General features: G+C 42.1%; 1 protein-coding gene and 1 long non-coding RNA gene across 10 annotated transcripts in view; one reads left to right on the top strand and one right to left on the bottom strand.

Annotated features, from left to right (window-relative positions):
* LOC118353250 (uncharacterized) overlaps positions 1-15,971 on the bottom strand; it is a 40,921-nt gene extending 24,950 nt beyond the window's left edge. For all 3 annotated transcript variants that reach the window (XR_007408103.1, XR_004811857.2, XR_004811856.2), the window contains exons 1-2: positions 15,753-15,971; positions 13,907-14,030 (exon numbers count right to left, since the gene is read on the bottom strand). This is a non-coding gene — a long non-coding RNA (uncharacterized LOC118353250). The remainder of the gene's footprint in view (positions 1-13,906; positions 14,031-15,752) is intronic.
* The window catches only part of DGKG (diacylglycerol kinase gamma), a 205,367-nt gene that overhangs the window by 26,460 nt on the left and 154,635 nt on the right, over positions 1-24,272 (top strand). For 5 of the 7 annotated variants that reach the window (XR_007408101.1, XR_004811855.2, XR_004811854.2 and 2 more), the window contains 2 exons: positions 9,141-9,451; positions 22,333-22,409. Coding sequence is in view for 1 of the 7 variants with exons in the window: in XM_025451551.3 (XP_025307336.1) it covers positions 9,385-9,451; positions 22,333-22,409 (144 nt within the window). In the remaining 6 variants the exon portion in view is untranslated. Of the gene's footprint in view, positions 1-9,140; positions 9,452-22,332; positions 22,410-24,272 lie in introns of those variants that run through there. The other 2 variants (XR_007408100.1, XR_007408102.1) reach the window with 2 other exon arrangements.

The raw sequence follows: 24,272 nt of genomic DNA, 5'->3' as shown, positions 1-24,272 counted from the left end.
ATTCTCATACCAATCCCTGTGAAACATGTGTTACTATTATTATTATTATCTTCGTCTAGAGATGAAGAACAACTTGTTTAATGTCACATGGTTGTAAGTGGTAGAGCCAAGATTTAAATTCTGGTCTAATTTCAACATCAGGTTTGTGCTTAATGCTTTGGGAAGAGGGCTCCCTGACACTGGATAGGAGTCATTTTCCCCAAGTAGTAATTTCCTGAAGGAGGCTTCCCCTCACTTTCTTTTGCCTGCGTCAGCCCAGCACCCTCTGACCCACCACCTCGCTCCAGCCCTGGAGCTAAATCAGGCCATGGTGTTGCTATTTGCAACCCCATTTCTTTAGCATCTCCACTGTAGCGCCCCTAGTGGCAAAGCCAAGACTACAGTCTCCCATGTAGAGAGAACAGAGGTGACTCAAGTGCCAAAGCAAGTTTCTTTGATGTCTCCTGTTTACCTCAAACTTCCTGCATATTTTACATTATTCTGTTCCATTCTGTGTTCATGTTTAATGTAATAGAGTTATTTTCCTCAAATACTATTATTAGCTTTCCAGGAGCATGCCACGGGTTTTCCATTGGCTTCCAATTCACCTTGCAGTTTGAGGATGAGGGTTTAGGTCCTCTCTAGTTGGTTTATTGATGGCCTCAGCACCTAACAAGGGCCTGGCACTTATTCATTGTAGTGTATTATAATAAAAGGAAAGACCATGGGTTTTGGCACCAAATAGACTTGGGTTCAAATACCAGTTCTGTCACTTACTGATAGGCAAACTTGGGAGAATCACTCTGGGACTGTTTTTACTGCTGTAACATGGGCATAAAAAGTACCTTTCTCACAGAGTTTGGCAACTTTAAGATGAAGTGTACAAAGCACCAGATGTGGGGTAGTCCGTAAGTGGAGGTTGTTGCTATGGCTCAGTATTAGAGTGATATGTTGAATGGGTGAATGATTAAATGAATGAGTGACCCACACTCAAGCTAGGATGCCCCTGGGCTGTAAACGTTATCCAGCCTGACACTGCCTGCTTGTGCCAAAGGCAGCCCCCCTCAAGTGGCTTCTCCACACAGACTGTGCGCCTCTCCTGGGTTGCAGACCCCTGCACCTGGGAGCTTGGTTTAGCCTGACTTTTTCACACCACCCCCAGAGCAGTGATTCTTGGGTTCAGTCTGAGGCTGCTAATCAGATGCAAAGTCCTTAATTGCAAGTCCTCTAAACTGTTATGGGAAAAAAACAAAAACAAAACAAAAAAAAACTGTTATGGGTAGCACGCAATCCCAAGACTTCTTATTTTTATGTTTGTGTAAGGACTATACATTGGTAATTTATTAAATGAGTTATTAGGGATTACTCATATTTGCTATTCATACACTCAAATTAGCTCATTACTAAATTCCCCAGGGGGTGCTAATTCAGTTATCTGTGGAGTCCGGCTGCTTCTAAATACTCAGCTGCTACTGCCTCCTCACTCAGCTGGATGGTTAGAACCCTGAGACCTGTGAGAAAAGTCACGTTGTTGTCTTGCAGTGTCAGACTTGCTTTGAGTTGGTTGTAGTGTTCAGCTAACTGCTATTCTTGCCTTTTAATTAGAAATTAGAGTCATTTAGCTACATCATTATCATATTAGCTTGTGGAGGATATTTGGTTAACCTAACAGCATGTAGTAACACATATTTGCCTCAAAATTATTTTAGGCCTGTAATTTTCCAATTACTAGATTTTAAGACATGAACGAGTTGCAGTTCCAACATTAATCATGCATATTCTTTTGCTAAACAGGTACATATGTATTCTGAATCCAAAAGTGCTTATGTAGTTGTTTTGATTATCTATGACTGCATAACTAACTGCCCTGAAATCTAGTGGCTCAACAATCATTTTATTACTCTGAATTATTCTGTGCGTGAAGCATTCAGACAGGGCCCCACAGGGACAGCTTATCTCTGCTCCATATTATGTCTTCCAAGGTGGTAAAATCCAAAATAGCTTCTTGTCTTCCATGTCCAGCAGCACAGCAAGAAAACATAAGTGACTGCATGCTGGCTGGAATGACTTAAGTAGGATCACACAGCAGAGCCTTCAGTTTTCCCCATCAGCTGGGTTTCTCACTTCTCTCTCACTTCTCCTCCAGAAAGGTGGCTGAGCTCTTGACATGGCAATTCAGTGTTCCCAAGAACACAAAAGTGGAGGCTCCCAGGACATCTTCAGGCTTAGGCCTGACTCTGGCACAGTGTCACTTCCACTGCATTCCTTTGGTTAAAGCAAGTCAGAGGCATAGTCCAGACTCAAGGGCAAAGGACCAACATGGGCATGAGTATCAGGAGACATGGTTTGGGAGGGACCCCCAGGGTGATAAAGTACTATAATATTGACAATTCATTAATAAATTCAAACTTGTAACATACTGTCAAATTAAGCCAAGTAAAGTGACTATTATAAGTTTATAGATTATAGTTTGTAGTTACAGATTTACAGGTCATTATTTTCATATTAAAATGTGTACGTTATTTAATATTTTTTAAAGATTTTTTTATTTATTCATTCGTGAGAGACATAGAGAGGCAGAGTCATAGGCAGAGGGAGAAGCAAGGTCCCTGCAAGGAGCCCAATGTGGGACTTGATCCCAGGACCCCAGGATTATGCCCTTGAGCCAAAGGGAGATGCTCAACCACTGAGCCACCCAGGTGTCCTTACATTATTTAATATTAAAATGATAATTTTAATATTAAAATTCTTTTCCCACTGGAAAGTGCAAACAGGTATGGTAAGATCTTTTGCTCCATGAAAATGGTCTCAGTCACAAAAGATTGAGAACTGCTTTTCTACTAGTCAAGAAATGAGCCCTTAGAAATCTTGTAGTAGGTAGACACAAAGTGTGCAGGATAACTCTGTTTCCACCTTGAAGGAGCTCAGAGTCTCACGGGGAAGAGGTGGCATGCGTATTGCAGTGTGGCAAGTGCCATGATGGAGAAAAGCCCAAGGAGCTATTAGAAGAAGAGTGGAGAAGACATGCCCATCCCAGGCCAGGCAGTTAAAGGGAGCTTCTTGGAGTACATGACACTGGAACTGAACTCCAAAGGCAGCATAGGAGTCATAGAGCTTCAGAAGGATCAACAGGAGCACAAGCCTAGAGATAGGACAGTTATCAAGATGGGACTCATCACAAGTTTGGGAAGAGAGAGGGGTTATCTTTCTAGCTCTTAGTCATTTTTCCTTTAGAAAAAAGTACTCATTATGGGTACTTTTATAAATCATCGGGTGCATATAAATAAGCTCCCCCAGTCTGATGCCATATTCATGAATTAGTGTTTTTATGAGAGCAAGAGGAGATGAAGAGGTGTTTGTTCTGGGTAATTGGCTATGGCTGATTCATTCAGATGAATAGAGACCTGGGGCTCAAGTCAACACCCATTGAATATGCCATCTTCCTTCTGACTTGTGATTTCCATGCTGTCATTTGTACAGAACAAATGGAGTTTGATCTGGGATATGAAATTGCAGAGCGAGAAAACACGTTAGCAACCATTATTCCCACCCCCTCATTTGACAGACAAGGTCACTGAGGCCTGGGGAGCTGAAGCAAGTGCTCAGAGTAGAGTAGCAGAGCTGTCGGGACATAGAACCCTCTTCTCCCATCCAAGCCTGACAATACCCAATCTGAGTGTTATTTAGAAAACTCTATTACCATTTTTTTTCTGCCAGGAAAGATATTCAGGATGGTAATAAGAAGACTGTGCATACTCTAAAGAGCCACCGAGAGGGGCGTGTAGGGCGGGATGCTGAAAGGGATATGCTAAGCAATGTCGGCAGAAGCAAGCTTCTTGTGTGGTGGCGGCCAGCTCTGTCAAAGGCAGAAAACCAGAGGGGCTGTCATGAGGGAGTGTGGTCAGCAGTGACCATGTGATGGTCAGACTGTCTTTCAGGCCCCTAACTTCTCCCGATGGAGAGTCTATACCACCACACTTCCCATCCTGTGTGTTAATTATCTGTTGCGGGATCCCTGGGTGGCGCAGCGGTTTAGCGCCTGCCTTTGGCCCAGGGCGCGATCCTGGAGACCCGGGATCGAATCCCACATTGGGCTCCCTGCATGGAGCCTGCTTCTCCCTCTGCCTATGTCTCTGCCTCTCTCTCTCTCTCTCTCTGTGTGTGTGTGACTATCATAAAAAAAAAAAAAATTATCTGTTGGGACGTCTGTCTCCTGCATGGGACTGCCAGCCACCACAAGAAAGAAGAGAGAGGACCTGTGTGTTCTATGGGAACAGCTAGGGGAACAGCTTAGTTTGCTCCAAGAGTTGAAAAAAAAAAAAAACTATAGAAGAGAAATCATTTTGAATCTGGAACCAGATATGAGTTTGGTATAGAAAGGAAAGAGTAAGAGACATTCTAGGTAGATTAAAGGCAAGTGTGTTTGTCAGTCCACTAACTAATGTTCTGGAGGTGCTGCCTTGTGCCACGTACTTTGGTGCTAGGAGGAGACGGTAGGATGATTTGGCTGGAACATGGAGCATGTGGGCAGGAGATAATTGGAGTGAAGATGGGGAGGTGAGCTGTACCACAGGTAAAGGATTTTCTGGAACTGGCTAAAAAACCCGCCCAAAAGGGTCCAAGAGAAACCGCCAAATGTTTTCAGGCAAGTAAACGTTGGGGGTCCACTTTGGTTCTAAACGAGGAAAATCTATGAGCAAATATGGAATGATTCATGGGATATTGTTAAGCAAAAAAAAAAAAACACACACACACACACACACAATGTGCAAAAGACTGCCTTTTGTGTCATAAGGAAGGGGAAATTTTTTAAAAATCCAATAATCTGCTCACTGGTGCAAAAGAAAAACCCCAGGAAGAGGGGCACCTGGGTGGCTCAGTGGTTGAGCAACTGCCTTCGACTCAGATTGTGATCCTGGGGTCCTGGGATCAAGTCCCACATCAGGTTCACCTTTGCCTGTGTCTCTGCCTTTCTCTGTGTGTTTCTCATGGATAAATAAGTAAAATCTTAAAAAAAAAAAAACAGAAAGGATAAACCAGAAACTATAAGGGGTGAATGGGAATAAGATGGAAAGGAGAGGCATGGGCACAGAGTAAGAGGAATGGGGTAGCAAGGCTTCGCTGAAGAAACCATATTAAAAAAAGAATCTTTGGGAATGGAGGAAGAAACTGGAGAGTCAAATACAAACAAATGAATAGGAGTGTGAAAGAACAAATCTAAGTAACTTTTGAAAATAGTACTTTGAGGACATGCTCTGTTGGCTCAAGACAAAGGAACTGTCAACAAATCTTGAACTTTTTTGTTCTTCACAGAGTTGTAGTTAGCAATTCTGAAACTATTTTCTATATAGTTTAGGATTGAGCAAATAAATATATTATAGATAATGGAAGCAAGGTTTGCTGGAGAAGGGAGCTTAAAAATATGGAATGAGAGGATGGCTACAGTTGACACTGTAATATTGGGCTATAGTTGGAGTCTGAGTATGAACGTGGGGTTTTTAACATAGATGGACAGATGGATGAATGGATGGATGGATGGATGGATGGACGAATAGCCAGCCAGCTAGCCAGCCAGCCAGAGATGAGATGTGTGTGTATGTCTACATATATTTCCTGGCCCTGGCCCTGATAAAGCCTAGAAGCAATGACACCCCAGTAGCAATGTGCATACCCAGTGCCAAAGTTTGGCTTCAAATACCATTCTTCACTAAAAGGAATCTGCACTTTGGAGAAATGACTGGTTTCAAGACTAAAATTGAGAACATATAGGGTGAGACTGAAATATTTTGTAGTACTAGAAAATACAGATATACTCAAAGGATCATGGGAAGATGTCTGAAGAACAAGAAAGCAATTTGAATGACATTCCACTGGCCAAATCTGGGACAATTCGAATCAAAACAAATAATGATAGTGATGGGTATAATAACCCTCTGAATAAAATAAGCATTCATTAATATAAATAAATGTATATATTATATGTAAACATAACATAAATTCATACTTATATAGATATTTATACATGTATCATGTTTATTTATATGCTATAAATATAAATAAATATAAGTAAACCAATATAAAGAAATAAAGAAGAGAAAACTCTTCCTTACAGTAGAATCTGAACTGATAAATATAGAAGGAATGATAGAATTAGACGTTCTTTATCATAATAATAATTAATCCAAAGGTGCCTGGGTGGCTCATTTGGTTAAGCATCAGACTCTTGATTTCAGCTCAGGTCATGATCTCAGGGTTGGACTCTGCGCTAGACCTAAGATTCTCTCTCTCCCTCTGCCCCCCTCCCCTCGCTCACACATTCTCCCTCTCTCTAAATAAATAAATAAATAAAAAAGTAAAATAATCCAGGCAAGAATCATCAGTGGATGCTAAAACTCATGGATAAAAATTTGGTGAGTAATTATAACAACTTGGAGAAGGAAAAGATCAAGTTCAGAAATCTATGGCACAACACAAAGACTGCACCTGACTGCATCAGCTGAGTGATTGGTCAAGTCATATTGCTAAGTGTTGTATTTGCAATTGGGATGATAACGATAATTATTGAGTGCCCACTGCATGTTAGGCATTATGTTAGGTGACATTTGGGAGTTTTCTGTTTGTTTGGTTTTTCCATATATTAGCTCACTTCTAACACTAGCTCAGTGAGATTTTTATTAGTATCCCCATTTTTGAGGTGAAGAAACCAAACGATCAAGAAACACAAAATTTGTCTAATGTCAAAGAGGTAGAGCAGGATTCAATGTTCTTGTCTTCTGACTTGGAGTTCTATGGTGTTCTCAGGCAGTGGTCTCTCGGTCCCCTCAGAGCTAGCTCTGTGTTTCTGGAAGTGTACAGAATGGTATGGCCAGAGAGGCTTTCTTAAACAAAAGCTTTGGAGGTTCCTTCTTTCTCCGCACCATATTTACTGAACACCTTGCCTCATTTTCCTCATCTAAAAATGGGGAAGTCAATGTTAATTTACGTGGTCAGTAGGAGAACTAAATGGGTTAATCTATGTAAAGCATTTAGGATAAAGTAAGTGTCCTCTAAGTGACAGCCACAGCCGTAATAACACCAGCGGTAATGTGAATTCCCTGGTATGATGGAAAGTGTTTCTAAAGGTCACCCCTCACTTTTGGAATGAAATTGATCATCAGAGGGCAGATCATAAAGAGCTTTGTGTATCATAAAAAGAAGATAACATTTTATTCTATAGGCAATAGAAAACCACTGAAGAATTTTATTACCGGGAGAGATGTGAACTGGTTGGCAATTTAGAGCAGACCAAGGGCAGGATAGTAGAACCCAGGGCAGGGAGTCCATCAGGAGACTGTTGATAGAGACTGGGTACAAGAAGATGAGGGTCTGAGCTGATAAAGCTGGCATGATGGAAAGGAGGGGACACACAATGGAAAGTCACTCTTGAAAGTGGTGCCTGGGTTTGGCAGGAGAGGAAGGGGGACAAGCTGAGGCTGAGCCTCAGGTTTCTGGCCTGTGCACTCTCTTGTCTTAGGGCATGACCCGAATATAGAGGAGGGGCAGGCTGAGGGCATGGGAACGTGCTGATTTAGGGTGGTTTGGGACACACACAAGGGAGTCACAATGGACAGGGGATATTCAGATCTGGATTGAGGAGAGAGTACAGGGCTGGGGCAGCATGCCTGGGGTCGCTGAAGCTTGGCAGTGGACCCCTCAGGGAAGGGGTATAGAGTGAGGAGAGGGCCGGGGTGGGATTTGAGAAATGCCAGTATTTAACAGTGGCAAAAGAAGTGGAAGGAGACTGAGAGGGAACACTCAGAAAAATAAGATTGCTTCCAGTGAACTATTTCCTGCCATGGCAGAGGCTGCAAAGAGAAGCAAACAAAGCAAGGAAGGCCTGAAAAATGCCTAGTGGATATGACAATTGTGTCACTGGGGACCCTGGCAAGAGCAGGTACCAAGGAACAGAATCCAGTCAGGCAGTGGATTAAGGAGAAAATTGGATGTTTCAAGGAGAGAAACTAGAACTTGGATGCTCCTGGGGATGCAGGCATCTCACTCCCTTGCCCTGCACTTCCACCTACGGGAGGAGAGCTCTGATTGGTGGAAGATCCTCCTTCGGGAGCTGGAATCTCCTTCCAGCATCTTCCCTTAGCTCCTGGCCAGCCCTCCAGGTCCACAGCGACCAAGTCCATGTGCTCCTCCAGATAGCTGCTGCACAAACCCACCTCCTCACTGGGTCCATCTCATCGAGCCCCTCCACCATCCCTTATGGGCTCCAGGCCCCCATACTGAACTTGATGTCTGGCCCTCCAACATAGATCCTGTTTTATTAAAACTGAGCTTCTTTGGTAACATCAGTGTGTGTTTATCCCCCTATTAGGTTGGTGGCTTTCCATCATTTCTAAAAACCTCAACCCAGAATACGAAATACATTTTATGTTAAACATGTATGTATAACTGAGAGGAGATACACTCTTATTTTCAACTCCATTTCATGCCTTTCCACTCTGTCCTTTTCTGTTTCGGGTTTATAAATGCTAGCGGTGGTGGACTTCGTGGCTGATGGTATGACTGCGGCACCACCGTGCTGGGAGGGACTCAAAGGAAAAGATGCTAAGCATCTGTCGGAATCTGTCTCCTTTCCCTCCCACGAGTTCTGGCGAGTTCTGGCCGTTCTTCCCTCTAATCCTTTTGTATGATTCTGAGAGGAAAGCAAACCACTTCACTCACCAGGTGTTAGCCAGCCTTGGGGGTATTTGAATCTCCAGAGTAATGGTGGAATTTAGAAACCCATGGAGGAGAGACTGGCTTACCTTTCAAATCAAGCAGATAAGTACTGTCCTTACTTACTCATGAGGCATCTGACAGCCTGAGGATGCCCTCAGGTGGTCTACTGTCACCTCTGCTGTGAGGCATTTAAAATTTCCTGAGTTGGGGAGTATAACTACCTATTCAGACTGGCCACCCAGCGGGAGGTGTGCTGGTCTGGTCTGCATGCCCTCTTTAGACTTCCCTGAGGAGACATCCACCCCCACTCTGGGAACCACTGCCTCCCATAGGTCTTTGCCCAGTGATCAGTTGAGTTTTTTGTCTTTGTTTTTGTTTTTGTTTTGTTTTATAAGAAAGGTGAATTATGGTATTCTTATGCTCTCATTCACATCTTTTCTACTTCTGCCCAGGAGGAGCACGGATTTCCGGCTACTGTGACTACGGATAGAAGCATGCTGTTGGAGTAATAGCACAGGCCTTCTCTCATCTGCTGAGAGGTGCCCGTTACCGCCATAGACACGTGGGTCCTCAAAGTCTCTCAAAGGGCCTGTCCATCACGTACCTGCAATGAGCCAGGCCCTGGGCTGGGCCTCAGCTTCATCCTGGTGAACAAAACTCCATCTCTGGCCTCAAGCACTCACACCCAGCTTAAAGATGAGTGATGAACGGTGGGTCTCCCTTACTCCAGAAGAATTTGACCAACTCCAGAAATATTCAGAATGTGAGTAAATGGATTGACCCACCTAGGGCAGGATTTCCTCTGGGCAGGGGAGAACATTTCTGGAGAGCAGAGTGGTGTGATCGTTGCAAAGCCACAGAGAGTAAGGTTGGGCCTGACAGCTTAAATTTCCTCATAAACACGGAATCGGTGTCTTTAAACATAAAAACAATTATCTTTACACTCTATAAATGATACACGCTCACCATGGAAATTTGGAATATACAGGGGAAAAAAATAAAGAGTAGGTTAAAAATCACAGCCAAACTCATGAACATTTTGGAACACTCCCCTCCTGTGCATATTGCTTTGCATGGTTGAGTTCCTGAGTATACAGTAACTTTTTTTTTTTAGCCTGCATTTTCTACTTAACATAAAAACTACTTTCTTAAATCATGAAAATCTGTTTATAGCATAATTTTTGAAAGACCAAAGGCTGCATGATTGTAAAGTTACTCAGTCATTGGCTTCAATATACTCTTGTGTTTGGACTCAGTGCCCTTTCTTCAGTAAGATACAGAGTTTTGATGTGTGTCTGTTTCTTGACTCTGTTCTGAATAAGCCTGGCCTTTCAGCTGGGGCTCTCGGTTTCCCTTTAGTTATACCCAGGGACAATTGCAGTGCATCAAGACACATTGGTGGCAAAGCCAGTGCTCACATGTGGGCACACAGGTGTGCCCTCCACAGGCTACTCCTAATCCTGTCATGACAGGAATTTGCCGAGGCTGGAACAGCAACTGAACACTGCATTCAGCACACACCGGGTGACTATGGTGATTGTGCAGTGGTACCAGCGTTTCATAGAGTCCTTTGCTTTGCAGACCTCTCAGGTACATTATCTGCCCTGCCCCTTTGTTCTAATCACCTCTCCCTTCCTGTGTATTATACTGGCGGCTTTGTAAATCAGTAGGCCAATGGCAATTTGACCTGCCCTACAAAGCTTGCCCAGGTAGCCCTTGTATGCCCTTTTGGCAACCTGCCCTGCTCCCAGAGAGCAGGCAGCCCTTGTCCATAGTACCGGTCTGGGAGTCTAAAGATTGGGCTTCAGTGCCCGCTATGGCTCTTGCTCTCTGCAAATATGACAGCTCTTAACCCCCAGAGCCTGTGTCCTCTTCTGCAAAATGAGGGAGTTGGATTAGATGATCTCTTCTTGTGATTCCTCCCAGGCCTAACACTCATGACTCCATATGTTCCTCACAGTCAACAGGAGGCCCCCACACACATTCACACACAGACACACCATGGGACTTCTGGTCAGTCTCCGTCTTGGCTCCCTGGAGCCCATGGCCTCTTGTCTGATCTTGATGGGTTTAGAGAAATTCTATGATCTATTGACAAGGAGCAAGGCATCACCTTCCAGGGTAAATTGCATTTAATTCAGCATGCTCTCTAGGTCAGCAAAGTACTAGCCCTGTCAGGGATGAAAAAGAAGCAAAAGAAAAGGCTTGCTCTTGAGGAATCAGAATCTTGTTAAGGAATCAGAAATGTGCTCATAACACAAGCAAAGAGCAGGTTTAAGGCAGCCGGCAGATACCTCTGGCAGAGCTGTCTAACTTGAGTGCGTAAATGAGAAAGGAATTTAAAGCTAGAGGAAATTGGTATGGAGGGAGTATATTCATTTGCTAGGCTACTGTGACAAAGTACCCACAATCCGGGTGGCTTAGAACAACAGAGAGTATCTAACAGTTCTGGAGGCTAGAAGTGCAAAATCAGAGTATCAGCAGGGTACTTCCTCCTGAGGACTGACTATAAGGGAAGAATGTGTTCTAGGCTTCTCTCTTTGGCTTGTAGGTGGCTGTCTTCTCCCTGTCTCTCCATGACATTCCCCCTGTGTGTGTCTCTCCATATCCAGACTTCTCTTTGTGTATGAACACAGTCATACTAGATTAGACCCACCCTATTCCAGTATGACTCTATTTTAACTAACTACTTCTGTAATGACACTATTTCCAAATAAGGTCATATTCTGAGACTCTGGGGGGTTAAGACTTCAAATTAGGTGGGGAGAGGATACAATTTACCCCACAACGTAGCATTTAATTGGGTGAACTCTGTGGAGGAAGAAATTTAAAATGTGAGTAGCAGATAGTCAAAGAGGGGTAGAAACAGTGGAAACAAAGGGAGAGAGGCCCAGAGAGGGATGCATATGGGTAGTGAGGAAAACGTCAGGGCTCTAGGAAGACAAGGAGAGCAGGGTGGGGGGACATAGGAGGGATGAGGATAGTAGGAGGCCTTGGGTCAAAGGTGGCCAAGTATAAAGCCATGAATCTGGTGGCTATGTTTAGGGTGGCCTGAATATAGAAACTGCCAGATCAGGGAGGTAGCGCAGGGTCCATTGGATGAAATCTAGTCTGGGCTAAGTATCAGGGTGAGGATGGACTGTGGCAAAGAACAAATGCTGATCTGTGGAAAACTGGTGGAAGTATCACCAAAATTTACAGAATGAAAGGAAGCCAGCAAAGATATCCCTGAAGACTGTAAATCTATGGCAAATGCCGACATTAATATTCAAGGCTGGTGGGGACAGCTTGGAAATGTTGATTTGGTGATAGTGATGATACATCTACTTCTCCGTTCATATGCGCCAAGTTGGAGGCAACCAGAAATGAGTGAGACACAATCCCTGCCCTCAAAGAGCTGCCAATCTAGTAGGAAAAGATAGATAGGGCTCAAACAATGATGTTCATTATGACAGGTGCTAAGGAGTTGGGGAAGAAACCTAGCCTAGACTGGTGGGAGGCTTCCTGGTGCAGGTGTGGTTTCCAGATGCCAGAAACACTAGTAGGAGGGAGGCAAGAGCATTACAGCAGAAGAAGTGGCTTGGGAAAGCAGGGAGGAGAGAAAGTCATGGTTGCTTCGAAAAATGTCAAGGAGGTCACAGACTTGGGGCCTAGAGTGTTTGGTGGTGGTGGGCAAGAACTGGAATGATAAAAAGACCCTATCATGGAGGACATTGCTTTCCAAGTGAGGCCTGGAAGGGATATGGTGGGAGGAGAGTGGGAAGGAGAGCTCTTCATTCCACACATGAGAATCGTTGTGTGGAGGCAGCAAGGAGAGGACAACAACAACAGGAATGAAAGCAGTTCAGATAGAAAGAACATGAGGAGAGAGATGAGAAGATGGATGGAAAAACAGGGCCACGGTCTGCATACAACTAGAGGTCAGAGAAGGGAAAGAAGTCAGAAGAAGGCAGAAGAAAGATGGCCAGGCAAAAAGAGTAGTGGGTGGAGGGAGCTGAGGGACAGAGGGGTAGGCATGTAGCAAAGCAGTAGGTGAGACAGGGGTTGAAAAGAAACCAGAGTATTTAGTAGGAAGGGGTTCCTTTGTGGCTTGGTTCTTTTTTTAACCATCAGCTTTGTCCTTCTGTGACCCCTCCTCATCTTATTCATGTCCCAGGACTGGATAAGGTGCTCTGGTATTGTTGTAACAGGAGAGGGGAAAAAAAGCTACAGTTCTTGGAAAATGATTAATTCTCAGAGGAAACCCTGAAAAAGGCACTTCTACCAATTTTAGACACATGCTGGTATTCAGTCAGATTGCATTGCCATAGCAACTTCTCTTTCATAACTGCATAAACAGGAACTTTGCAGTAGTGGAATAGCCGAAGTGTATGGCCTGAGAATTGAGAACTTTTCCCTGGTGGGGTTACCAAGAATTTCAGGAGAAGAGGCTCTTGGTGTACTTGGTGTATATAATAAAAGCCCTATATCTTCTCTAGTGGCCTTCTGCTGGGGGGAAACCGTGTTAAAACTACCCTTGGGGATGTATATATTTATTTTATATGTACACACGCACACAGTTGATACATATATATATGGTAAGTTTCATGTGAGTCAGTAGTTTAAAGTGCTTGCAAAAAACATGAGGTGATATTAAGAATATTTTTGTTATAAAAATAACACAAGTATAAAAATGAAAAGTGGGGGATCCCTGGGTGGCGCAGCGGTTTGGCGCCTGCCTTTGGCCCAGGGCGCGATCCTGGAGACCCGGGATCGAATCCCACGTCGGGCTCCCGGTGCATGGAGCCTGCTTCTCCCTCTGCCTGTGTCTCTGCCTCTCTCTCTCTCTGTGACTATCATAAATAAATAAAAATTAAAAAAAAATGAAAAGTGGATGAAATTTAAAGCTACCTATAATTCTGTCTTCCAGTGATAACCATGACGTGTGTGTGTGTGTGTGTGTGTGTGTGTGTGTGTATAAAACAGACATGCAAGGCTATTTTGTATGCTGTTCTTCACCCTAACAGTTATCTGTTCAATTTAGTTATCAACTGCTGCATCAAAACAACTTCAAACTTGTGAGTTAAAACAGCTATTTTGTTTTTTCCCATGATTCTGTGGCTCCGGAATCTGGTAGGGGGCACAGCTGGGATGGCTGGTCCCTGCTCCACGGTGTTTGGGGCTTCGGGTGGGATGCCTGACATGACACAGCAGGACTTATTCACTCCCATGCTGTTACCTCAGTGTTCCTCCATGGGATTGCTTTGTCCAAGCACTTTGTCATCTCCTGGGGCCTCTCCATGTGGTCTCTCTCTCTCCGGCCGGCTGGCTGGCCTGGACTTCTTACATGCGGGCCTCAGACTCTAAGAGCATAAAAGCAGGCCTTTTTAACACCTGGACTCAGAGGTCCCTAAACAGAACTGTCTCCACATTCCACTGGTCAGAGCAGTGCCAGGCCTGACCCAGACGCAATGGGTCTGGGGAATGGACCTCACACCTCATGGGATGGAGGCTAGCTAGCACACAGTATATCATGAGGTGTTCCTGTGTTGTTCATTACTTTCCAGAAGCCTGATTTTTAGGAGATACAGAGATTTCTTTTGATATTTTATTTAACCAAACCACTGATTTGTGGCTATGATAGATCATAGGATGTATTAATAGATTTACAGTGTCTAGTAAGGCACACTGATACCCACATTCTGACCTACCCTGATCAGACCTCTTTGAGAGCTGAATTTATTCCTGGGCACCACAGTTCACTATGGATATGGACAAACCAGGAACTTGTTTGAGAAGTGCTGCCAGCATAGCAAGGGGCCTCACAGCAGGCTTTTGAAGAAGTGCCTGAAAGTCCTATGCCTGTTTGCTGGAGAAGGGAAGACCCAGAGAAAGGATCCAAATAAATAAATAATTAAATTAAATTAAATTAAATTAAATAAAAAGTGGGGAGAAGGTGTTTATTTAATTTTGGTTGGCTTCCAGAAGTAGCCCTAGGACTAATGGGAGGAAATCATCAAAGAAAGTCTTACAGCAAGGAATTTGTTGGTGCCTAATGGTCAGACCTGCCCAAGATAGAGGATTGACTTAAAAGCAATTGAGTTTTCTTTCCCTGGATGTCCAGTTGATTAAATGACCATCATTAGCCCTTCTAATACTTAGTTTCTGTGTCCAAACAGGTTTCTTTTCAACCTCAGAGGGCATGATCTTGTGGAGAGGCCTCCTACTGACCCTCCCTTAACAGCTTCAAATAGACATATAATAGGCTTATTGCCCTTCTAATCCTGATACTTGGGGAGAGGCAATTATTTTTCCATGATTTGTCAAGGACAAAAACTATCAGCTTTTTCAGAAAGGGAAAAAAGGAAAAAAGTGATAAATCATCAATTTTAACTTTTAATTCTCCAAGAAATTAAACCAAACATTTTCGGCATCAGCCCACAGTTGCTAGATTTTGTAGACCTTTTACACCTGGAAGAAATTGTAAGCCATCATCAAATCCAACTCCTACCCATTTTATAAATGAGAGTACTGAGTCCAGAAGAGCTCAGTGACTTCCCCAAGGTCAATGGCAGAATGAGAATTAGAACCAAAATTCTCAGTCCCAGGTCAAATTCAATTTGCTTCAATCCAGTTCCAACAGATTAAACAAAAAGTACCCATTGAAGCTCAACCTTCAGTGATACAGTTGAAAAAAATATATGTATATATGCATATAGATATGTATGTATGTCAATTAAACTATAACAGAGCAAAATTTTAAAGTGCATTTAAAGAGAACGAATCAGTAAGTTAAGCTATTCAGAAATATATTTCATTAGAATCAGATCAATGCAAAGTCTCTTTTCAATGTGGATAAATTACAGCTCAAAATTTAAACCTGTCAGTGTTAATATGGGAGTCAGAGAAAATGTTTAGGGCTGGTTTATAGAACAACATAAGGCTCTAAGTAAGCTTCATTGAAAGCTTACTATTTATATGGGCCAATGAAATGACAGTTAATGAAACGTTCTTGGAGGCCTGGGTCCATAAAGGGTCATGCCTCATTGCTTCCATCCCAGAAGGAAACCACATCTATTTCTTACCCACGTCTCTTGCAGCATAACTGGCCTTCTTTTCTCTATGGTGACTGGGACTCTACCCACAAGCAGTCACAGAATCTATGGATAGGGATAGAATTCAGTGGAACAATAGCTCTCAGAATTGAATATGCACATGAATCTCCTGGAGATCTTGTTAAACTACTGGAGTCTGACTCAGTAGGCCTGGGATGGTTCCAAGATGCTGCATTTCTGACAAGCTTCCAGCTGTTGCTGATGCTGCTGGTCCAGGGCCACACTTTTAGTCACAAGAAGGTACAGGTTGTCTGATCCATTCTTCCACCTTCATTTGGGCTATGACTGATGAGACCAAATTGTTTGAAGAAAAAGTGGGAAGTTTTGCTAACAATGCCGATTTTACTTATACAAATAAGCCATACCAGTCATTCAGAGCATTTATGATGAATCAGAAAGTCTCAGTATCCTAAAGAAGGTTCTCTTATATGAGCCCCAAACCCTGCTGCTTTTAATGCAAAGTCTTTTTCTCTTATTCTATTAGAGGTAACAATGTAGCAGGATTATTACTTCCAGTGGTTCCCCTCCATAGTTATCTTGGCAGACCTCAGTGGTCCTCAGCATTGGCTGCACACTAGAAACACTTGGGAGGCTTTGAGCCCTTCCAGTGCATACCCCAGTTCACACATATATCCAGTTCACACATACCCCCACCTGGGATCATTTAATTATAATCTATAGGTGCAGGATCCAGGCATGAGTAGTGTTTAAAACTCTCCAGGTTGTTCCACCATGCAGCCACGGTTGACAACCAGTGGTCCAGCTTTTCTCCCTATGCCCCTAGAAATATAGGATCTATAGGACAAGCACAATAACTCCAATCTCTTTTCTAGTCCTCCTTTATTCCATGAGTCTTTATTGAACATTGATTTTGTGCCAGGCATAGGTTATATGCTGGCGAGAAACAGTGCACAGGAAAAGAAGTGTAGCTGGGAGAATGTGTCAATGTTTATGAAGCTGGGCTTCTTACACATGCTTTCCATCTTCCACTTTGGGGCCTGATTCCTCCTGGGCTGAAAAAGAAGGCCTTTTGATGCAGTGCTCCTGGATCTGGCATCTCTATTATGACATCATTATCCATCTTTCCAGAGCCCTTGGGAAACTCCACTCTTGCTTTTTTGCACCTTGCTGTGTTCTTGACTCCCTGAAATACTTAGAAAACTTATTTATACATCCCAGCTGTCATCAAAGGAGGAAAATCTAGGTTTTTTTTTTTCTTCCCTTTCATGTGCCAACTTTCCCTTTTCCCCTCTTTGTGTCTTTCGCTCCCAGGGTTGAGTCATTTATGCACTTCTCAGTCTATGGAATATATTCCTGTAGCCTCGGCATCACGGTTTTGTCTGTGTTGTGACAGGCAAGTCTTACCTAGTCAGCCACAAATATACAAGCATGTTACTTAAGTCCTTCTCATCAAAAATGAGGTCCATGCACCTACATGATTGGTGTCACCTATGGTCTTATTTGAAATGCAGAATTTCAGGCCCTGACCCAGACCCTGCTGAATCAGAATCTGCATTTAAAACTGATCCTCAGGCAGTTCCTATGCATGTTCAGTTTGAGATGCTCTTGGGGAACTTTGAGGAATGGAGAGTTATTATGCATCTAAAATTTCACCCTCATCTATGGATTTTCATGTTCACATTGGAAAATGTTGATTTATAGTTATTTCAAAGTTTAATGGTCCAACTACTGTTCAGATACTCAGTGTTCTTAACTAGAAGATGGCCCATAAACTTTGGGTTCTGGTTCAGGCAGAACAGCTGACATGCTGCAGTAAACACTGCATCTCCTGATTTGTCTGCTTGTTCAGTTGGAGGGCATCCCTCTCCTACACAAGCGTGGCAGTGAAGGTGCTTGTGAGTTGGGCCAAATTTTCTCCTTAAAAAGGCTTTGAATGTGCTCAAACACTAGGAACAAATGTTTGGTTAAGGTCCCAGAATTCTTGGCACATAAAGTATAAGGAGACGATTTTGGATTGAAGCTTCTTAGGGTAGTTGTTACTACTAGAGACCTTGATCGCAGAAAAGAGTCTCCTTAATCCCTGATTTGGGGGAGAGCTGCACACTGATGGTTCTGCCAGTGGGAGTTAATGCAGAATGTATCCCTGCCTTGCCACAAAGCTGAATAAGTCGACCTGTTGGATAAAGTTCCTTAGTATTGTCCACTTAAGCAATAGAGAATGTCTACCAAGCATGGTGATTTCAGATTTAGCAGAGTTATAAACTTTTTCTCCTTTTGCAATAATTCTCTGACAAGTTTAGCTGCTTCTTAAGATACTCTTCATTTCTTTTTTTTTTAAGATTTTATTTATTCATGAGAGAGAGAGAGACAGACAGACAGACAGACAAACAGAGGGAGAAGCAGGCTCCATGCAGGGAGCCTGACGTGGGACTTGATCCCAGGACTCCAGGATCATGCCCTGGGCTGAAGGCAGCGCTAAACTGCTGAGCCACCCAGGGATCCCTGATACTTTTCATTTCTTTTTTTTTTTTTTTTTTTTTTTACTTTTTTTTTTTTACTTTTCATTTCTAACAGTAAAATTACATTCTCGGAATAATAGTTCTTAATCTTGACTGTACATTTGAACCCCCACAAAGCTTTAAAATATTTTGAATTCCTGAGTTTCCAGAGAGATACTGACTTCATTGGTCTCAGATGAGGTGTGGGTTTCAATGTATATATAGGGCTCCTCAGGTGGTTCTGACATGTAGCCAGGTTTAGAGAGGTACTGCCATAGAGGAAGAGCCTTGTCTTCTGATTTACCCATGTTCATATATCCAGTGAATCTAATAGCTATGTCACATCATTAGGTATACCAAAAATTAGTCACCCACTCACTAGCTGTGTGCTCTTGAAATAATTATCTATATTTCATAAGCCTCGGTTTTTAATTCTCTTAAATGAGGACCATTAGGGGCACCTGGGTGGCTCAGTGGTTGAGCATCTGCCTTTGGCTCAGGTCCTGATCCCAAGGATCTGGGATGGAGTTCTGCATCAGGCTCCCCACAGGGAGCCTGCTTCTCCCACTGCCTGTGTCTCTGCCTCTCTCTCTGTGTCTCTGATGAATACATAAAATCTTTAAAAAGAAAATAACACTATTACATTAGAGGGCAGTTGTGGCGATTTAAATAAAATCTGTAAGACGACTAGGACAATGCCTAGCATACAATAAGCACTCAACAAAATAAGAGTTCTAGCAAAGACCTGCAGGCATGGCAGAGGTACCTATAAAGACACTCAGGAATAGAACTGGATCTCCCACGAGTCTGGTGGTAGTGCTACTGTATAGGCTTCTGCTCTCTACTAAGGCTGCACAGTTGGACTCACAGTGCCTGACGTAAGATCATGGAATGCTCTGAAGAGGTCCCTCATTGTTCTTAGGTGTCTTCAGATGAAACAGGATGGAGCAGTATGGGCAGCCCAGGTGGCTCAGCGGTTTAGCACTGCCCTCAGCCCAGGGATCAAGTCCCACGTCAGGCTCCTTGCATGGAGCCTGCTTCTCCCTCTGCCAGTGTCTCTGCCTGTCTCTCTCTCTGTCTCTCATGAATACATGAATGAATGAATGAATGAATGAATAAATAAATAAATAAATAAATAAATCTTTAAAAAAAAAAAAAAAGAATGGAGCAGTACCCACTTACTCCTTGGGCAAATAGAAACCCAGTCCAGAAACCTGTCGAAAATAAAACTAATAAAATATCAAATGACATCCCAGGAGAGAGTAATGGGTCTCAACTTTGAAGATTAGATTTTCTCCCGTTTTTAAAAAGGACAGGTGTTGACACTATAAGCTCATTAAGGTCCATGAAATAAATTGAAGTAAATGTGTGGTGAATCCCCTCATGGAAATCTAGGAACATGCAATCTCTTGGATTGTTTTTTCCTATTTAATTTTAGGCTATTAATCAGAAATTTTATCTCTGTTTTTCTTTTTAAGACCTGTTTATTTGAATGTGAACATAGGATAAACATATTTGTGTATGTTTATATACATATATGGGCATGTGTGTGTGGAGATGCATTTATAGCACACATTTAAATATAAATGAGGATTTTGCAAATATATAGCCTTTTAGAACCAAAAGATTTCTGCTAGGATCAACTGTGGAATTTCCAAAATGTGACAATAATATCAAGGGTATTAATTCAAGTGAAATCACCCCCTGGTTCTCAAAATGCTCACTTTTTATTATTCTTGCAGAAGCCACACTTAGGGTACCCATGCTTCCAAATGTGTACTTTTTAGTGCAGTATAGATTTGGCCACTCTAGCTGGCCTGAAAATCTCCCATGAAATTCTAAAATGTAGCGTTTTCTAAAGAATTGGGCTGCCCATAGAATGATTTGAATATAATTTATGTGTAATGTTAACTACACTCTGGCCTAATTCTAAGCTCCCTTCCATTTCTGTTGCCAGAGTGGCCTTTAGAAAACAGACACTTGATTATGGTACTCAACTATTCAGAAAATCTTTTAACAATTTCAAATCAATATCCTTAGCTTGGCACTCAAGACTCCTGCAAATCTGGCCCCAAACTGCTCTGGTTCTGACCTTTCCTAGATATCTTATAATGCCCATCTCTGCAACTTTGCTTAGAATACTTTTTTTCCATTTCATGTCTGCCTTTCAAACCCCACTCATTCTTTACACCTCAGCTCAAATGCTACCTCTGTATAGGACATCCCTGGTCCCCACCCAAGCTTTACTGTCATCCTGCTCTTTTACGTCTTTCCTGCTCATTCTATTTCTCTGCTGTGTGCTTCCTAGAGCTTCATATTATTGTTATATAGCTTTAATTACACTTTCCCTTGTGTTAGCAAGTGTTAGCAAGCACAATGAACAGTGCTTAAGGGAAAGTAATATAGACTTTGAGTCAAACTAAACATGAATTAAAACTCTCTTAGGCAAGTCGCTTAATTTTTCTGAATTTTAGCTTCTTCACCTGTAAACTGAAGAAAATATAACCAAATGTGCATATGAGAATATGCAGTAAAGACCCCCAGTAAGAAGTAGCCATCATTATCACAGTTATTCAGATCACCTCCCCAGCTAGTTCATCAATAGTACCTTGCAGCATCTCACCCTCCATCGTGTTTTCTGAATTGAGTGGAAGCAGCCCAAATTGATGACATCTGCTGCCTGGATCTCACTGAGCTATTAGTTTTTCAGTATCTGTTTTGAATTTCAGAAAGAAATGTCCATTTTTAGGCAACATCAACATTTTCCTGTGGCATTTCAGTAGTCTTAATCCTGAAATTATTATAACTTGTGTTTAATTGAATCCAAGTCAGCAGAACTATGGAGAATAGCTCAACTCATGAGCACATCTACTTTACATAGACCTGTGAAAGTGTAGCCCTCTGTACAAAGAACCTGAACACCAGGAACACTATTTCTATTTTTAATAACATTACCCTTTTCTCAGATGTTCAAATAATGGCAGAAATGGAGCTTGGGAAGCTCATAATTGTCCACAGTACTGTGAGACCAGGAGAGCACAGAGACCCTGGTTTTCTCTGATATCTAGAGTTCTGGTAACTACACAGGATACACTCAAGTGTTTATAATGACAATTATTGACTCCCTTTTCTAGATTACCAGTTTCCTCATAAAACTCAAAAGAAGAAGAAGAAGCCACCATTTTCTCTGGTAGTTTCCAAATTATTTCCTACGGAAAGGGGAATTTTCTAAATCACCATGTTTCATGAATCCCAATCTCTGTTTCAGCACCAAGGACAGAGCATCACTGGGCTTAATGCCCATTCATCCTATTTAATCAACAAAATTTTAAATTTTTTGAAATTTCTGCTCAGATTTTATGCAGTCATCTAGTATATTGGTTTCCTGAACACTAGCTATGTGTTGGACCATGATATGATATACAAAGACTCACAAGCCAATTACAGCTCTCAAGGTAGAACTGAGGAAGTGAGGCAAGTTAATAAATAACTATAACACCATATGACAAGTGCTATTACAGAGTTATGTATAAGTCATGTGAGAGCCAGGAGAGGGAACTCTAATTGATAAAGGAAGACCTTACAAAGGAGTTGACATTTGAACTGGATACCAAGAATTGAGTGAAGCTTACAACATAGAGAAAAGACTCCATTGGAAGAATGAATGAGTGAATACACAGTGTATTCAGGGATTTATGGAAATGCAATTTGATGTGGCTGAAAAGTGGGGTAAGTGGAAAGTTAAAGTAAGAGATAAGGAATGAGCTAGGTCAAATTATCACAATATTTATATAGCAAGCTAAGGGAGTTAAACTTTATATTGGGAAAATTAGAGCCATTGAAGTATATTGAGTAGGAACACAATCGGATCACATTTGTGTTTTAGAAAGATAGTTCATACAGCAGGGGAGACACTATACTGAAAATAAGAAATAAGAGGGCAGAAGGGCAGATAAGGGTGACATTTTTCCATATAGCCCTGGGAATAAGGAGTTGCTCTATCATAACCAAGGTTAGATAGAGAGAATTTACTTGGCCCAGCTCCCATTTGCTGTTCACCAATATTTTACATGTGGATTATGTCTCTCCAGATTCTTCCAAGAAGATAAAGGATGTCTTGGCTGAGTTTAATGAGGGTGGGAGCCTCAAACAATATGACCCACATGAGGTAAGAACATTTCCATTTCAAGCCTTTAAAAAGGATGTTCTTTGTCCTAGCCTTTCCATAATTTGTCCCACCCTTAGAAGTTTAGCTCATTTTAAAGAACTTGCTTCTCAACATATTTTCTCTAAGTCTCAAGTGAACCATTTATACATTTGCCAAGTTTAATCACCCTCTCACTGTCTAGAAGACTACATCAGACCTTCCTCTCTTCAAATCTTTCTGTCTTCCTGTCTTCATTCTCAGTTATCAACCATGCTTTCTACTTCGCTGAGAAAATAACAATCAGAAGTGATCTTCCACAAGATCCTCACCTACCTCTGTACCTTTTCTCCTGTAACTAGGAATGAACTCTCCATGTTCCTAGTAGGTTTAGTCCCTCACTCATTCCCATTCTCTTCTAGTCTATTGACAGGAATTGCTCTCTCTCTCCCTCGCTCCCCTTCTCTCTCTCTCTCTCTCTCTCTCTCTCTCTCTATATATATATATATATATATATATATATCTCCTTCACATCAGCTTTCCACTATTTGTTAGATTTTTCTCATCAACATATAAGCATACTGTTATTTGTCCTATATTAAAATTGTTCTCCTGGGGATCCCTGGGTGGCTCAGCGGTTCAGCACCTGCCTTTGGCCCAGGGCGTGATCCTGGAGTCCCGGGATCGAGTACCGCATTGGGCTCCCTGCATGGAGTCTGCTTCTCCCTCTGCCTGTGTCTCTGCCTCTCTCTCTCTCCTTCTCTATGTCTATCATGAATGAATAAATAAAAATCTTTAAAAATAAATAAATAAATAAATAAATAAATAAATAAAATAAATAAAATAAAATTGTTCTCCTGACAACACTTCTCCAGTCACCTCATTTCTTTCCTGTTCTGTATAGCAAAACTGTGTAAAAGATTTGTCTATAGTCATTGCCTCTAATTTCTCTTCTTCCCTCTTTCTTGAAAGCCCTTCAATCAGAGCATAACCCCCACTCCTCCACTAAAACCACTAGTGAAGATAGCCAAGGATTTCCATGTGGCTAAACTCAGTAGGCATTTTACTCAACAGCATTGGACACAGTTGGTCAGATCCTTCTCCACTGTCTGTCTTCATGTGGATTTCAGGACACTGCTCTCTCCTGGTTTTCCTTTTATCCCTCTAATTTGACATTTCCGCTAAAAAAGCAAATCACTATCTCAAACTTAACATAAGCTAAACTGAGATCCTTGATCTTCCCCTGTAAAGTATTTTTCCAGCAATCTTCCCCATTTCAGTAAATGACAATGCCATTCTTCAAGTTTTTCAGTCTAAAACTATGGAGTCAGCATTGCGTTTTCCTCTCACACCCCATGTCCAGTTCATCAGCAAACCCTGTCACTTCCACCTTCAAAGTATATCCAAAATCTAGTCACATATCACCACCAGCACCACTTCCACCCTTATCCGAGGCACCACCATATTTTGTAATAATCACCTAACTGTGCTCCCTGTTTCTGCTCTTGACTTTTAAAGTCTATTCTTCACATATATCCTGAGCAATTTGTTAAAACTTAAGTCAGATCATGTCACTGCTCTGCTCTATAATCCCTCATGGTTCCCCCACTCCCTACTCAGAGTTAAAATCAAGGTCATTACCATCTGTACTTTTCTCTACTCTCTAACCTCATCTCTTGCTACCCTCCTCATTCCTTTCCAGCTATTATTAGCCTTCTGATGCTGTCAAACAAGACAATATTGCTCTAACCTCAATATCTTTGCATCTGCTTTTGCCTCTTCCTGAAATGTTTCTCCCACGTATATCCACATTGTTTTTTTCATCATCTTCAAGTATTTGTTCAAATCACCTTCTCAATCAATGTCACCTTTTCTAGTTAAAAATTT

This window comes from Canis lupus, chromosome 34, assembly GCF_003254725.2.
Source record: "Canis lupus dingo isolate Sandy chromosome 34, ASM325472v2, whole genome shotgun sequence".
In the NCBI taxonomy this organism is placed as follows: domain Eukaryota; kingdom Metazoa; phylum Chordata; class Mammalia; order Carnivora; family Canidae; genus Canis; species Canis lupus.
This window is presented reverse-complemented; position numbering and strand designations above follow the sequence as displayed.